The 17,494-nt window shown below is 38.9% G+C and overlaps 1 protein-coding gene across 1 annotated transcript in view; it reads left to right on the forward strand.

Moving 5' to 3' along the window:
- The first annotated feature begins 2,858 nt into the window (after positions 1 to 2,858).
- The window catches only part of TAFA5 (TAFA chemokine like family member 5), a 328,833-nt gene continuing 314,197 nt past the window's right edge, over positions 2,859 to 17,494 (forward strand). Inside the window, exon 1 of the mRNA XM_041405471.1 lies at positions 2,859 to 2,970. Within this exon, the coding sequence (XP_041261405.1) occupies positions 2,859 to 2,970 (112 nt within the window). The remainder of the gene's footprint in view (positions 2,971 to 17,494) is intronic.

Below are 17,494 nucleotides of genomic sequence, written 5' to 3' on the forward strand. Positions count from 1 at the left end.
GGATATATTTCCAAGGGAAATCCTCTTGTCTAACCACAAGGTAAACTGTAAGATTTACAATATGTAATTCTGTGGACTCTACTGAAAGGTATAGTTGCCTATATATCTACAGCTATCCCTTATGGCTTTAGAGTCTCTTAATCTATACACCATACTATATATCTCATTTCAATATCTTTGTGCTTTTTCTTTATAGTAATATTTAAAATATGCTATTTAAGTGGACATTCATTACTCACAGCAATAATGGAAATAAATTTTTTTCATAAACACAGAAAAAAAATTACATGTTAGTCCTGGAAAAGCAACAAACAGCAACACAACATGCAGAGGGATTTTTGTTGCTTAACATTTCTTTACATTTAGTCTGAGAAGAGGAATTTTGAAAGTCCTACTTTTTAAAAAATGCTCAAGAAGCTTCACAACTTTACAACATCAAACTGAAGTAATACTTCAGGATTCCAAGAGGGATGATGAATTAAAGTTGACTTAGAAGGAAAATATGGTGCCTAAGTCAGGGATGGAAGGTGATACAAAAAAATTTTGACTCTACATATAAATGCTCTTTCAAATAATATGGGGAAGGAGAATATAGCTTAGCGTGTTGTCTTGATGTTTGAGTTGTGCTCTATTCTAACTTTCAAATATACTAGAAAAGAAATTTCCATGAAAATAAGGGAAAAGAAGTCACATCTTGGAAGGAAATGTTCTGGTTCCCAAACATAATTGTACCCAAACAATAGTTAAAATTTAATCTCTGAAGCATGCTTGAACACATTAATCTATTGCCCTACCAGTTCAGGATGGAACTATCCTGGCAGAAAATCTTCTCTAAAATCAAAGCAATTGCATTGGCAGTGTCCTCATGGTGCAAAACTGTACTTAGTTACTAGAATCTAATCAAGTGCAGCTGTACTAAAAAGGTCCTTACAGTCCTGTCTTGTGAATATTGCATCATTCATATGCAATTTTAAGTCTATATATTTAAATGCAAACAAACAGACAAACCTGGGGCTTCTGAAGGAATACAAATCAACTTTTTTTCATGGCATTTCTATTATGCAAGTAAAACACAGGAGGAGATAATAGGACGTTTTGTGACTAAGCTCCTCTTCGAGTCTGCCAATCCTGCCTGTACTTGGAATGCGACTACCTTCTGCAGAACTTAAAATATTAATTTGAAGACATTGCTATGGAGACTCCGAACAGAAAAGCTGAACTACCTGGTCCCGCTTGAAATATTTAAGCTTTTAATCATAAGGGATACTGGCACACATGTGAACTGAAGCCCTCTAAAGCGGGTTTCATACCGATGTGTCGCTGCCATTTCAGTGACAGAAACCGCGTGCCAGCAGCAGTCCCCATTAGGACCGCAGATGGATATACAATGAGGAATTGTTTCCTTTAGTATCTGTGGTCGTGTCGAGGCGCAATACACCGCGGAGATTTCGAGTCGCACCGTGCAGGTGAGGGGACTGGGAGAGACAATTCCCTGGGCCACTTCTTCTGTCAAGACCCGGTGTCAGCCGAGAGCAAAGACTCCCAGAAGAGGCTCGGGGCGGGCACCGCCTCCGCTCCCTTCCCCTCTGCTTCGCTCCCGGCCCGGGGGCTCCTCCGCGCCGCCTCTCCGCCGGCGGCCGTGGGCAGAGGCTGGGGGCCGGAGCCGGCTCTACCCCGCCCGGGCACAGGGCTCGCCCCTCGGCCCCTGCCCGCCGCACAGCCCGCTCCCATCGCCGGCCCCGCAGGGCTGGCAGCAGCCTCCGCGGGGACACGGACAGTCGCCCCACGGCTCCTCCCTGCCTAAACCCGGCGGGCGCCGCCCCGGGAGCGGGAGCGGGAGCGGGGAGCGGACTGCGGCCGGGGCGATGCGAGCCCCGGGGCTGGCGCGCTGCTCCGGCGGGGACGCGAGCGGAGCGGCGGGAGGAACGACCGCTCTGCTCGGAGCGCTGAGCACCTGTGGGCGTGACCGCCGGCCCCCTCCTCCTCCTCCCGCTTCCCTTTACTTGAAGGGCCAGCGCTGCTGTAGCGGCAGAGCTTGAGAGCGGAGCGGGCGGCGCACGGAGAGGAGGAGACCCGCCGCCGACCCTCCGCCTCAAGTGTCCCGGCAGCATCCCGCGCCTCCGCCCCGTTGAGCCGCAGGACCGGTCGGGAGGGGAGCTCAGGCTGGACAGGCCGCGGGGGGACGGGGCTGTCCTCGCCCTGAGGGCGCTGGGCCGGGGCGCGGATCGCCCTCTCTGCGCGGAGCTGCCCGGCGGAGCCCTGCCCTGCGGGCGGGCGGGTGGCGGTGGCGCCGGGCTGCCCTCGCCCCTCGGTGGCCCCCGCGGCCATGCTGGCCTGGGCTGGGGGCCGGCGGCGCCCTGAGCGGGGGTCGCCGTAGAGCCGCGGGCGGGCGGGGGAGGCGCCGCGTTCGCACCGCCGGGGCCCGCGCTCCGCCTGAGGGGACTGCCCCCGGGGAGGGGGAGGCACGGGGAAGGACAGCAAGCGGAACAACTTCTGCAAATTAAAAACAGAAAAGAAAAAAATAAAAAAAGGAGGCTTGTTCGTGGGACATCTGCGAAGCTCAGTACCACGCGAGGCATCCCAGCCGCAGTGAAACCCTCCATGCTAGTGCATCCCACCACAGTGACAGGAGGGACGCTGGCTGTGGCCGCTGTTCCCAAGCCCCGCTTGCATTAGAGTCGCCTTGGCTTTCTGGCTGGAAGATGATTCCTGCAACAGGACCATGTTGCTGACGATGAATAACAGAGTCGTTGGAAGATGCCTTCCTTGAGGATTACACGTGGAACAAGGCCATCAGTCGAGGGGAGAGCTGGCTGGTGAAACTGTCTGACTTTCCCCCCACCGGGGAAGTGGCTTCAATGGCTCCATCTCCCAGGAGAAGCAGTAGGAAAGATGCCAGCGCCTTGCCAAGCATGTCCTCAACTTTCTGGGCTATCATGATCCTGGCTAGTCTCCTAATCGCTTACTGCAGTAAGTACATATTTGTCCTGGTGCTTTTGCTGGGCATAAATCTACACCCTTGCCATGTGAGGTAACACTTCAGGCAAAGGCCAAGCTCTGAGGCTGGCAGGCGCAGGTACTGTGCCTTAGACTTGCCCCTCAGCACATATCCCCCCACTCCCCTATGGCAAAGCGTGTAGACTGACACTTTAATACTGCTGCTTCTCAGGAGAGTGAGATGTTGTTAGGTTGTAAATGTGGCATTTCCAGTCCAAACATCTCTTGGATTTTAGAAACAAACTTTGTAGTGGTAGTAGCCCTGATCCAATATTCACTGTTTATTGTCAGATGTTACCAGATGCCTCTGAGGCTGCTCCCTCCACATACACACTCTCCTAACTCTGCCCACCTTCCATGAAGGGGAGCTGGTTTGCCTATGTTCATTCTTTTAGGAAGCACATACTTCCTCAAGTGGCAGATGTCTTAACATCTCTGGGATCGTATGTGATCCTCTGAAATTCCATAGGAGCAAATCTTGTCACTTCCTTAGCATAGCCTCAGCAGTTTAGTAAGTCCATATTGTCAGTTTTACAGCTGCATCTCAGGTTATCAGTAGAGTTTTTTATATGCTTCTTTCAGGCTTAATAGATTTTCCATTAATTAGACTGTTGCAGATAAGGTATTTGTAAGAATCAAGTACTTGGACTACAAATACTTTTAAAGGTCTTTATTTTTTCCTGCTTTTTTGTTTGTTTTTGGTCATTTTTGTTTGTTTTGATTTCAGCAAGAATTGTTTTCAAGCAGTTATATAATGTAAATGGAGTTAATGCCCACACTTCAAGTTAGGGAATGCAAGTTACTCCATAGCACCAGAGTAGGAAACATGTAAAAAGAATAGAAAAAGCAGTTTTTTACACAATAATAAAAAAAAAATACACAGTTGGTCAGGAAGGACCCGCGCAGCTTTGCCAAAATGAATCTGCACTGTATTTTCCCACCTTGAGCTGAATGGGGTCTGTAATTTACCCATGGTGCATATTGCTTTCATTAACTGTAGCATAAAGGATTTTGCACTGGGCTTGTCTTGTTGAGCTGTAATAGGTGTAGGCTATGATGAATAGGAAATAGACGCTGGTTTGCAGGAGCATACCTGCTGCATTTCTTAACCCTCTATTCCATTTCCTCCAACTGTATTACACTGACCATTTTTTTATGTATGTGTTCTGGGTTTTTTTGGAAACCAAATTGGTTAGGAGAACCTTTAATTCACTTCTGTTTTGTGTATTACAAATACTGTAATTGGTTAGGAGAACCTTTAATTCACTTCTGTTTTGTGTATTACAGGGGTCCTTTATACTGATGACACTGAAAGTGAATTATGCCAAAAAAGAATAACATATTTTGTAATTTTTTGTTGTAAGTTAGCATATTTTGCATTACACTTCTCATTAATAAAATTATATTACACAGGCCACACTTTTAATAATATAATTTTGTACATAATGCTATATTAATGTGATAATGTGGAGGATATACTAAACAACATAGTGAGTTTTAAAATAATTTATTATATCATGTGAATGCACATTACAGAATGAATAGTTCAAGTGCAAAGGGAATTCAGTGTGGTATTAGTGATAGGAAATATTTTGTTAAGTTTGTGTTAGAAGTGTCCAAAGCATCACAGGCTTCTTATGAGAAGATATGAGATCTTCTGTGCATATATTTTTGATCAGCATGGCCTCAAAAAGAGTTAATCATGAACTATGACACTTTAGAAATTATTTATTTTCAGCAATGAGAAGTTTGATGATGTTTTATCCTAATGAATGTAGTAATCCATTTGAATTGTTAAATATTGTTCATTGTTTACTGATGAAAAATGCAAATGTTGGCCAATAATTTGAAGGCATTTTCTAGCGTGCTTAAAGATCAGTTTCTAATTATTTCTTTCAGCCAGTGTAGATGGTGTTCCTCGAATATGTAGTACACTCTTCATTTCATATAGCACTGAAAAGCACCATGCTGCTTAAAATATGCAGTGTCAAAACACTCCACCATTTATGTAATGCTTCACTGATTTGACAATTGCAATTCCAAATGTTAATGAAGCATCATGAACATTTTCTCTAGTGGTAGTATTTGAGACATTGGAAAAAAATGGTTTCTGCTCTGTGAAAAATCAAGATTAAAAAAAAGTGGAGCTATTTCTAGGTAAAGCAGCACTTCAGATTTTATGGATTCTCTTAAAAATCAGCTAGAGTTTAATCAGTCTTTTTTTCATCTGGTGCCTGTTTTTGAAGAAAAGCAAATTTGGGTGTTGGGGAGTGCATGATGACTTTTAAAAATGCTTTAAAAATAACAGGATTGACATATTTCTTAGGAGTAAAAGGAAAGTGACTGCGTAAGGTGGTGTCTATTTTCCCCACACCTTATTGTCAGGAATACAGAAGTATAACAATAAAGGTGAATATATTATCAAACTAATTACAGGAACCTAATATTTTATTATTTCATTGTATCATTCTACTGAAAACAAACGCTGCAACCTCCAAAACAAAATCTGAAAAGAACTTTTCCATTTTTCCTTTCTTAATAGCACTGTAAATACAATTTTTGATGTATCTTGCCTATTTCCATTTTTAATGTTAGTCTGACAAAGCTTATTTCTGAATCAGTTGTTTGAACATTGCTTCTCCTTCTCCTAATTACTTTGTGAATCTTTGTTTCTGGAAGTGTAATTATTGTACAATAGTCATCCCTATTACTGGGAGCAACCAGTAAACACCATACTCTAAGTTCCACTTGACAGATAAGCATATTTATAAAGAATGTTCTGGATGTACATGTACAACCCATTAGACTTTCGTTTATACTTTAGTATCTGAAGCCCAGTTATATTCCTATTGATGTGGTAAAATGATAAACTGATAATTTTTTCTTTCTTAAATGTTTAGATTATACTTAGGGATAATGGCTCCATCCTATGGTGGAAGAGAAACCTGCATCAAATCAATTAGGTTAGTTGCTATAGTGATAAATATAATGTAATATTCTCTGTCTGAAGGAAGATGGTCTGATTTGATAGGCTCTCAACAAGGGAAGGCAAAACCAAAGTAGTAGAAATAGAATGTTTATGGTCCTTGGTGTGAACATCAAGGACTTATTTTACTAAGCAGAAACATCATTAAATGCAAAAACAATCTCAGAAGGCTCTACTGATAGAGGGTGGCCACCTTCATGGCAACTCAGAATTAAAAGAGTTGTGACATTTTTTGATTCCAGACATGTATCTTGCATACTTGCTTAATAAACAGTAGTAAACCAGAGAGACATACCTACAATGAATACCTCACATTGTGTACATTGTGTTTTTTACTGTTGTAAGGGTGAAATTATTAGATTTGTTGGGTTTTTTTTTGTTTGTGGTTTTTTTTTTTTTTGGTTTTTTTTTTTTTTTTGTTTTTTTTTTTTTGGTTTTTTTTTTTTTTTTTTTGTTTATAACTGGAGTATTTTATCATGCTAGAAAATTTTGTCAAATTAAGGAAATTCATGTGGTATCACAGCTGCCTGCTACATCAGAAATATAAATAACATAGTTTTGATCCAGAACTATTTTTTAGTGCATTTATTCAGTTGACTTTGCTATAAATACTGAAAAGCTTTTTGTATGTAAATGGTAACTTTTTAAGCAATATAGGAATCAGCTTTTGGCAAACCTGTGGCTGTTACAAGCTTTTACTTTTCATTTTTTATGCTGTTTTCCAAGAGTAAGGAGTAAAAGATTAGAGCCCTGTGCTGTTCCGTTAAGGTAATACTTGTGAGGGCGAGTAAATGGGTTTTTTTGAAAGGAGCTACCAAAACTGAATGGTACTTGGAAAATTGACCTTCTTGCTATGAGTACAGTGTGTGGAAGAGAGCAGTATGAAACCCAGCATTTCTGCTTACTAAATGGTGATAGTACTAGGAAAAAGGAATCTAAAAGTCCAAAATGCAAAGTAATTGCATAACATAATACAGAGCTGTTTTTGCTATTGCTGAGCAGGACTTGGACAGAGCCAAGGCCTTTTCTGCTTTCCTTATTGCCACACGGGTGAGGAAACTGCAGGTACATGGCAGGTTAGGAGGAGACACAGTCAGGGCAGGTGACTCTTCCTGACCAAAGGGATGTTCCAGACCGTGTGATGTCATGCTCAGTATATGGAATGGGGGGAAGAAAGGGAAGTTTGGAGTGATGGTGTTAGTCTTCCAAGTGTTATCCATGATGGAGCCCTGCTTTCCTGGAGAGAGCTGAACACCTCCTGGCTCATGGGAAGGGATGAATTTGTTTCTTGTTTTGCTTTGCCTATTAAACTATCTTTCAACCCATGAGTTTTCTGGCTTTTACCTTTCTGATTCCCCAGTCTTGTTCATGGCGAGTGAGTGAGCAGCTGCCTGGGGCTTGGTTCCTGGATGGGGTTAAACCATGAAAAAGTATTATATTAATTATATTATATTACCCTACCTTAAATTGAGATCCTGCTACATATTGGGTAGACACAGCTCATTTGAGAAATACGTTTTCATTGTCCTGTTCTGGTGTTGCTTTTGTCTAAAAGACATGGGCTACTATGGTCACTAGGTCTTATTGTTTCCTTATGTGAGACTGCCAGCAGGAATTGCAATTAACTGTGACTGTCATCTGGCCACTTCTACAACAGGGGCTACCATATCATCATGCATAGGCTACTGAACAGCTGTTAGATGGTAAAAGGTCACTGCCCATTTATGTTGGATGCAAACAAGTCAGCTCTGAATGAAAGCCTACAACTCCTGTTATTGATCTGTTGTCATCCAGGTTCCTTCTGTTTTCAAAACTGAAAACCACAGATTTTTAAAAAATTGGTTTACCTGATCTGTAACTTTATTATATTTTCTGCAAGAATTATTTTGTATTTTTCCCAAACTCTGCACGCAGGATGTTACAGAGAGCAACTGTCGTAAATTCAGTCTAATTTGTATATAGAAGAGAAGAATAAGGCTTTTATGAAATTAAATAGGAAAAGTAAAATATTAAAATTCTGTTTCTTGATGTACTGTCCCAGTTGTTCCTTTTGAAGCAGGCTCAATTTTTTTGATAAAGCCAGTGCTTAGGACTTGATGGCCTCTACAACATACTACCTGTCAATGGGAGTACCAAAGTGACACTGAGATTGTCTCAGCAGTTGTGCTGTAGTCTGTCCAGATGATGTATTATAGAAGTCCTTGGCATCAACATAAGAAATGTCTTCTTACTGCTTTGAATTTTGAATTTGGCCCTTTAGGGCTAAGTGAGCACCATTACAATTCCTCAGATATGTTTGAATTCTGGTTATTCATACTTCCATTGCAAGTATAACCACTCATGTGAAAGGATATTGGGAAGTAGGTAGGGAGGGGAAACTAGAAGAAAAGTGATATGTTCAATTAAATGTGTGGTAGAGAAGTATTCCATGTCTTTCAGCAGGATTGACAGGACAGAGACTGAGACCTCTTTGACAGTTTTTTTTGTGCTGTTTATGTAATGTACTATTTTTTCTTACCATGTACCATGAAAACAGTACTGGGGCCATGGAGTAGAGCTCTGCTGCTCCAGCTAAGGGTGTAAACATGGGCTGGATTAGATTTGTTTTGCCCGGGGTCCCATTAATCTTCTGGTCTTTCTTTACTCATGCCACTGAAGAAGTAGTATAAAGTCCTTCACTGAGCCTAGTCCTTAGGAGTGGATATTTTCCCACTCATTCTTCTCTGCTAGAAGGGGATGGTATGAAATATCTCAGTTTTTAAGATGGCATTTAGTACTTTCTTAGAGAGTGCTCTAACCATAAGGCTATTACATGAAAAAAAAAACCATTGATAGCTAGTCCAGCATCTGGCATGCCAAATATTGTTGATTAGAGGTGTGCATTGGATGTTGTCAATAACTCAAAAATGCACTTGGATACTGAGCTTCATATAGAAATGTTAGATACATAGGCAAATCCAGGCAGGTTTGATTAGCCACAGTCTTCCTGGTCTGCATATTCTTTGTTACTAAATTCAAACTAGGTTGTTTCTATGCTTGATCTCATGTTTGATCAGGTGTGTTGTTCCACTGCTGGCTGGGAATCTAATTTTTTTTTTCTGTGTTTAAATCTAAGTTAGACTGGTTTTTGGACAGATGGTTGGTAAATTTGCTTATTGTCGATGTTTTGAAAGGCATCTCTTCATGCTTTTATGTTAGCCGTACAAATAGGAAAATGTTATGTGGTGACTATTTGAAAATATATGAACCGTATTTAGACTATATTTTCCAATATTTTTGGTATAGATGTTTATTTCAAAGAGTTTGTGCATGTTTTTCAAAAAAGGACTGTTCATGAATAACGAATAAAATGGTAGAGGGTTTTGCATTTATGTGATCTTTGGATCTCTTCCAAACTGCGTGTCCTGTGTATTATTTTGATCTCTGAATGGACTGCTTCTTCAAACACTTGATTGCTCTCAGATAAGAGGAAATCATCTAACTGGAGTGAGGAGTATGACTATCTTTTAAAAGGGTCTCTGAGCAACAACCCCGCTGGTTTTCTCCTGAGTAGCATCCAGTTACTGAATATCATCTGTGCTTTTGCATGTCCTAACACTTCTCTTCGTTGCCTGTGGAGCAGTACAGCAATAAGGAAGTTGCTTCTCTAGAAGAAAGTGTTATTTATTTAAATTGTATCTTGTTGTTGGATTAAACATAAACTATACATAGAGAGACCTCTAGCTTAAATTTTTCTTTACAGTGTCCTTCAAGGCTGTAGGTTGGTGTGACTTATTTATAGTTCTGATCTTTTTTTAGTTTGTTTATATATGTTTATTTATTTTGTATATTTCTGTCTTATTATGTGGTGGAAGGGACCTTTAATGGTCACCTAGTTCCAAATCCACTGCCATGGTCAGGGCCACCTTCCTCTAGACCAGATTGCTCAGAGCCCCATTTAACCTAACATTGAGCAGTTCCTGGGATGAGAATTTTTCTGAGCAACCTGTTCCTCAACACCCTCACATTAAAGAGGTTCATCCTAATATCTAATCTAAACCTCCCCTCTTTCAATTTGAAGCTATTAATGCTTTGCAACATTGCCCCTTATCCTATCACTAAATGGCCAAATCAAAGGTCCCACACTTAGGCTGCCTCATTCTCTTGCAGCCCGAGTTAACCCACGCCTTTATCTGACCCTTGGCTTCAAGAATCCTCCTCCATTGTTATATCCTGCTCTTCCAACAGGAGTGTTCTAACAGGGCCGGACCTTATGATGTTTTTAGGATCACATACCTTACATAATAAAGCATCCGTCTGCCTTTGCCTGCAACTGACAATAGCAATTTATGCTATGACCCTATTGTTCATTCTGGTGTTTGGAAGGTCTAGTAGTGGGACATTGTGTGTTTTTGTTTTGTGTGGAGGTTAATTCCAGAACATAGTTAACAGATATGTCCTGTTTGTATTTTCTGTACCAGAAACAGCCCAGAGTAAAAGCCCAGAACAGAATGCCTAAGAGATCAGAAATATTTCAGATTGCAATTGGTTGCGTTAAGCCCTGTTTTGTAGGGGAGAGTTGTACTGACCAACTTTATTTAAGCATAGCTTTAGAACCTGATGATTCTGTTATGCATCATCTGAGAGAAGGTCGTTAATTCTTACAGAAATGAGAAATCACTACATATGGACAAGAAAAAATTGCTACATATGAAAAGAAGTCTAACAAAAAGTAAACGGGAATTCTTTCTGAGTTCTTGCTAATCCTAGTATAATTTATGGTGGCTTTGACCTTCGTTTTTGGAACTCTTTTTTTTTCTGATCATCTTATAATGCTGATCTTGACAAATGTGTTCTAAGAGATGAAACACTGACAAATAGAGATACCTTTAACCCTGAATACCTCTATCACTCTTCATACTTTCAGCTGTCAATATTCCTTTTAGTGGATATTTAACTTTTCCATTGAACTAGACCAGTGCAAAGTTTGCCAGAACATCTTAGCCAGATGACAGAAGTGGGTTTAAGGTAAGCTGTTGCACTGTTCATTAAATGATTCAGCTGAATGCAGAAATGTTGAAATGCTGTGGGAGCAGTGGCTTCTGGCAGACCCAGAGGAAGCCCACAGAAGTGATCAGGGGGCTGAAGCCTATGAAGACCAGTAGAGAGAGTTGGAGTTATTCAGCCTGGAGAAAAGAAGGCTTAGGGAATTCCTTACTTACAACCTTGCAGTATATCAAGGAGCCTTGTGAGAAAGATGGAGAGAGATGTTTTACCAGAGCCTGTAACGATGCAACAAAGAGCAATAGTTTAAACAGAGATTCACATGGGACATTAGAAGTCTTTTACTGAGAGGGTGGTGATAGCGATGCGACAAAGAGCAATAGTTTAAACTGAGAGATTCACATGGGACATTAGAAGTCTTTTACTGCGAGGGTGGTGAGGCACTGGCACAGGTTGCCCAGAGAAGCTGTGGATGCCCAGTCCCTAGAAGTGTTCAAGATCAGGCTGACTGGGGCTTTGAGCAACTTGGTCTACTGGAAGGTGCCCCTGCCCATGGTAGTGGGGGTTGGAACTAGATAATCCTAAAGGGTCCCTTCCAACCCAAACCATTCTATGACTTTTGTTCTCTTGCTTTAAACAAATACAAGTGTAACAGATATTGAGAGTATACCTGTTACTGATACCGTTCCCTTGAGTTACTGAAAGGGTTCACTAGTTTCTCTAATTTTGAACCAAAATGAACCTTCTATTTAATTAGACCTTGGGTAGACAATTTTCTTGTGTGCAACCTAAAAAAAATGTGGCTGTTTCTATTATTTATTTTGTATACTGAAAAAATTCCAATGTAGTTCTGTGTATCAGCTTGAATCATAAAAAATAGAAAATTCTTTCCTCAGTTGAACTAATATTATAACCTGAATTATTATTCAAAATAATTTAATTGGAGAATATCAGAAGGGTTTTACAGAGATTTCTAAGTATCTACTGTCAGTAATGCTCTATTGAACATTCATTCTAAGGTGAGAGTATATATGGTTTTGTGCATATATGTGCTCAGAAAAACCATATCAATATCTAAAATAAAAATAAGAGGCTTTAAAATTTCATATCACCAAATGTTACTGAAAGGTAATAGTTTTGATGAAATTACCTACTCTAAAGCATTTGACCTAACATGTGCTTGTAGAGCATAATATCTGGAATAATGATTCTTCTAAGATATGATGTTAAAGAACTTTCACAGATATTTTCATTTTAAGTTATCAGCTCCAGCCGGGAAACAAACAAAGAAACAAACAAAGCCACCAAACCCAAATATAAATGTTCTGAAAGTCAGATCCTTATAGATTAAAGGACACAGCTGACAAATAATTTTGGTTTAATTTGAACAGGACAGGTCTTTCCTTACTTTAGATTTCTGCAGTGTAGTTATCGATATTTGCCATCATGTCATTTTAAAGTCAGTGAAAGCATAAACATTTTCACACTGCAGTTCATGTGACCTTTTTAAGATACATGATAGAGATTAGGGTTTGATGTAAATTGTGCTGCAAAAGTGCTTGACTTTGTTGGCAGATAGACAACTTGCTAAGATTTTAACATACATGTTATCACATTAATCCAGTCCATCATTACAGCATCTTTAGGATATTGCTCTTCCTATTTTCAAGGCCCACATTTAATATTAAAATGTTGAATGCCAAGTAACTGGTTCAGTAGTTCTATAGGGAAGAAAAACACAGAAAAATGGGCTTGTGATACAGATTGATTAAGACTGTAGGTCAAGGTACTGAATTAATGCAGCAGAGGATTTGTACAATTCAAGGGATGTAGTTGGCATAAATTACTGGGATTTTCTGAAGACATCTTTGCAAACAGTTTTAATCGCAAGTATTTTTTTGCTATTTTTTTGTCTTAATGTAAATTCTCCAATTTCTTTGACAGTATTGTCACACACTTGGATACTCTAAAAATAGTCTTCCCTCAGAAATTGGAACCTGTGTGAATTTCAGTGTGTACCAAAGGTTATCAGCTTTACCATTCCTTTTTTCTCTTTTTTAAGCCTCTTCCATATGAAACAATATTGAACACATTTTCACTATGCAAACTTTTATAGTGTGGTTAAAACATTTGAAACACCTTCATCTACTACTGACTTAGGTAAGAAAAGGTTTAAAGGTGAACAATGTGTATGTGTTTATAAGAAGCTGCAGGGGCAAAGAAGACCTGAAATACTTACCTTGAGTATAAAAGCAGATATAAAGAAAAGAAAAGCATAGTATGAAAAATGTTATGTGGTTATTTTTGGGAGGATATTGGGCTTTATGACCCGAGATGTTCCTCTAGTTCTCCATTCTTCAGTGTAAGTGCTATTTCTACAATCCTTTTCACCTGGAGAGATTTGTTGCCTTCTATAGCTCATTGTTTTATAAATATGTTTTTGTTCAAGGAATATATTGCTTTTCACCTTTTTTTTACAGTAAATGTATCTTCATGGATTCTTTGTCTAAAAGCTGTTCAGTTCTGGTTGTGCTGCCTGTGTAACTGGAGATCTTTACCTTAATCCTTTCTACAAATGTAGAATGCCTTACTCATCATGGTTTAGAAATGGTATTCTCCAGTTTTGTACTCTCACTAAAAAAACCCCAAACGCTGTTCCCCCTCCACCCCATCTCCTGCTGGAGGCACAAAACATTATGGATTGAGAGAAGAACAATGTACTGGAAAGAGAAATGAGATAAGAAATTAACAGTAACAGCAACAATGGTAATAAAAGTGTGCAGAAGAGAGTGATTCATGTGCAAAAATGGTCACTGTGGACTCTATGAGAACAAACAAAACCTGACAGTTCCCCTGGCATGTTTTCCTGACCAGAAGGAACCCTTTCTCCTCAGAAGTGAGAGTACCTTTCCCCTTCACCTGGCAATGACCTCAGGTGGTATGGAATAATCTCTCTGTCCTAGGCATGCCCCCTCCCAGCTACTGCTAAAAATTAGCCCTGACATTTGATGGCAATGTAAATATACATTGGAATACACTGACTTCATAGGATTGACATTGTACCGACAATAGGTAGTATTAAGAATAATTTATGTTGTTTTCTCTGATAAGTGATCTCTTTATAGAGGAAAAGGATGTCCTTTAGAATCCTCAAATTCACAGAGTGAAACTAATCTTTTCCTGTAGTATTTTAATTAAGCATAGACATGAATATCAAATGATGCACCTGTCTAATGTTCTTAGTAAATTTCCTGGAAATTATAGGTTTGGGTTTTTTTGGATTTTTTTTGGTCTTCATCAAAGACCAAATATGTACAACACAAAAAAACATCTCCTACATTATCTAATTAGAGCACATTCCCAATATATTTCACTACCTTTCCTTTCACTGTTTAATAAATGATAACCATTTCCTTCCAGAGGGCTTCTTTTTGAATTTAGTGTTCAGTGTTGACATTGAGTTCTAATATTAGTTTTCTTTCTTTCATATTTTTCAGTTTTGCTTCCTTATTTTTCTTATCTAAGGTCAGGTCAATTGCCCCTACTGTTTGTCTTGCCACTTTCTGAAGTGCTTTTTTGTTAGTTGGCATGACAGGTACTGCTATGTGAATCACAGTTTGTCAGTAACTTCTCAGACAAATTAACTTGATATATGTGTAGAGAATTTTTCTCCCAACTGCTAGATCTGCAGCGATTTGAGAACTGAGCTTTTTTGTGTTTTTTTTTTTTTTTTCTACATCAGGTTTTCTGAGCCCAATTATAAAGTCTGTGATACAGCATACTGTAGTCTTGAGTCTAAGTACCTTGTTAGAATTTAAAATTTCTTCTGCTGTTTTCAATTATTTTGAAAGTATATTAAGCAACAAATATGATTATGCACAGAAGGTTAGTACTGAAGTGCTAAGGAAAAAATATACTTTCAGTTTCAGTGCATGTAATTTGAACAAGCCTTTTAGGTTTCCAGAATTTTGGAGAGCCCTGATAGATGTGATGGTTATGTATCAGTTGTCATGACAAGAGCCCCTAAATTTTAGATGGCTGTCAATATTACTGAGGTCCTTCTTTATGTTTCATGTGACAAAGAACACCTGTGGTTTGGCTCAATAGCATCCACTTTTCCAGGAACGGAAACAACTGTCTTAAAAGTGGATATCAGGAAACTAGAACTTAAATCATAGCTAGTTGGTTTTGGTCTTTGTTTGAAGGTGATGATCACATAAAGCATATGGAATGAGAAATACAGAGCTGTTCTGTAAAGTCAAATAGCAACATTTCTGAAGTATGATTTTGACCAATTTTGTGTTCTTACTTGGCTTCTGATTTACTCTTCTCAGTCTATATTTATATAAATTCACATATTTGATGTAACAGTGTAACACTGTAGCTGAACTTAAGTGATGAAAGTGTAGCATTTTTTCCCTACGTCTCTAAATCTGCAGCTTTTTTTTCTTTCATGGAAGATCAGAGATAGTGCCATGAGTTGGGCATTGTTGCTTCTGTTTCAATTTTTAATTTAACTTTACTTAGAAGGGAAAAAAAATGCACATTCCAAGAAATAATGGAGGAGTAAAATTTTGAGTTAAATCAGATACATTTGATGGAGAACTGTCAGAGAAAATTATGTCATTAAATAATGAAAGCTTCTGAATCCATACTGAGGTTTATCTGTGTGTTGGTTGCTTTTCTTCTTACCTATGTCTCCCTTATCTTATGGATATCTCTTTTTTTCCCCCTCTTGTCTTGGTCTCCTATTCAGTTCAACATAGTTTTGCTGACAGACCTTCACAGTTCAAATAAAAACAAAATAAGCAGAGGGATACACATAGGAGAAAATACACATTTGATACTCTGGATCATCCGCTTTAGTTTTGCTGCATTGGAAACAAATGTGTCTCTACTGGTCCTTCCCACAGGCGCCTGAGTCTGAAACATTACTGCTAGTCGGGAAGCTGTACCTGCTGAGAGCATACGCTGCTGCCTCCTTGCTCAATGCAAGAACTATTGTAGTGCAGGAATTAAAGTGGTAACAATCTGTCAAAATGTTCGTTCCTACCTTTTGTAGTATTTCAGCTGAGGGACAGGAAAATCAAGAGCTTACAGAATACATATTGGCAAATTCATTTACTTGCTGCGTACACTTAACAGGAATCTTGGCCTCGAGGTTCATGAAATGTTGCAGTGCTTGCATCTATAAAATGCAATAGTGATAACTATAAAAGTGTATTTTCTCCTGCACTGAAAGTAGTTCTTGCTGGGACTGTTCTCAGACAGAATGCATGTTTTTTAATACATTTAACACCTACATAAATTAACAGTTTATATTATTCCAGGAAAAATACCACAATGTTTATTTCCTAAAAACAAGGAATTTGAGCAAGTTTAAGTACACAAGATGAGGCATGATTTATTTTGTGTAAGCAGTTAAAAAGCCTCTCTTTAAATCAAGTGCAGATGATGAAAGAATATTGATGATGAAAAGAGAAGACTTCTTTTTTTCTTTACTTGGATTTAAGATGACTAATATTGAAACAACATATTGGAAATTTGCCGTGGTGTCAGAGCCAATGGAACTAGCAAAGGAAGAAGAGCTTCCACATATGAAACACATGCAGATAATATCAAGATACGTAGCAAACTCTCAATATTTCTTGCTCGGTTGAAATTACGTATACAGCTTGTTTTGAAACAAGATAGATTTCTAAAGGTAGCTTTGAGGTATTACTTTAAATGTGCTTTAGTTCTCTCTTCATTTTGGTTTATAAACCACTTTTGAAAAAATTTTCATGTAAATGTTAAACTTTTACAAATACCAGAAATAAGTGTCTTTTGTTCCTACAGCCTATTTTGGAGAGTGATTCTATCTGTACTGAGTCCATGTACACACAGCATAAGCCTCATTTTATAGTAGATTTTCTTCCCCATTGCCTGACTAGATTGCATACAGATGAAAAAAAAGGTCTATGTAAGATCACACAGAATTACTGAATTAATAAGGTTGGAAAAGACTTTTGAGATCATCCAGTCCAATTTATGACCTTACATCACCTTGCCTACTAGACCTTGGCAGTAAGTGCCACATCCAGTGTTTTATTAAACATCTCCAGGGATGGTGACTCCACCAGCTCTCCGGGCAGCCTATTCTGATGCCCAGACACTCCTTCTGTGAAGAACAGATGAATCTCAATTCATTCAAGAAGATGAATCTCAATTTTCCATGAAGAATATTGATTGTACATTAACAACATGTTTCTAAACATAACTTAATTTTCTTTATATGTTTTCAATAACATTGAAGAAGAGTGGTTGTGGTGTGTGTTTTTGCAGGATAGGCATAATGCAACTGATATTTTTTCCTTTTATAAAAGATGTACTACCTCAATTAACTTAAATATTAGTTTTTAAAGAGAAGGTAGTAAAAATCTATGACATAAATTCTTGTGAGCAGCAAATTTGGCTGGTAGATGATCAGACAAAAGAAACTAGTCTTTTTTTACACTTCAAGTATGAGGTACAGACTAACTATGTGGA

Source organism: Onychostruthus taczanowskii, unplaced genomic scaffold (assembly GCF_017590055.1).
Source record: "Onychostruthus taczanowskii isolate IOZ18803 unplaced genomic scaffold, ASM1759005v1 scaffold23, whole genome shotgun sequence".
In the NCBI taxonomy this organism is placed as follows: Eukaryota; Metazoa; Chordata; class Aves; order Passeriformes; family Passeridae; genus Onychostruthus; species Onychostruthus taczanowskii.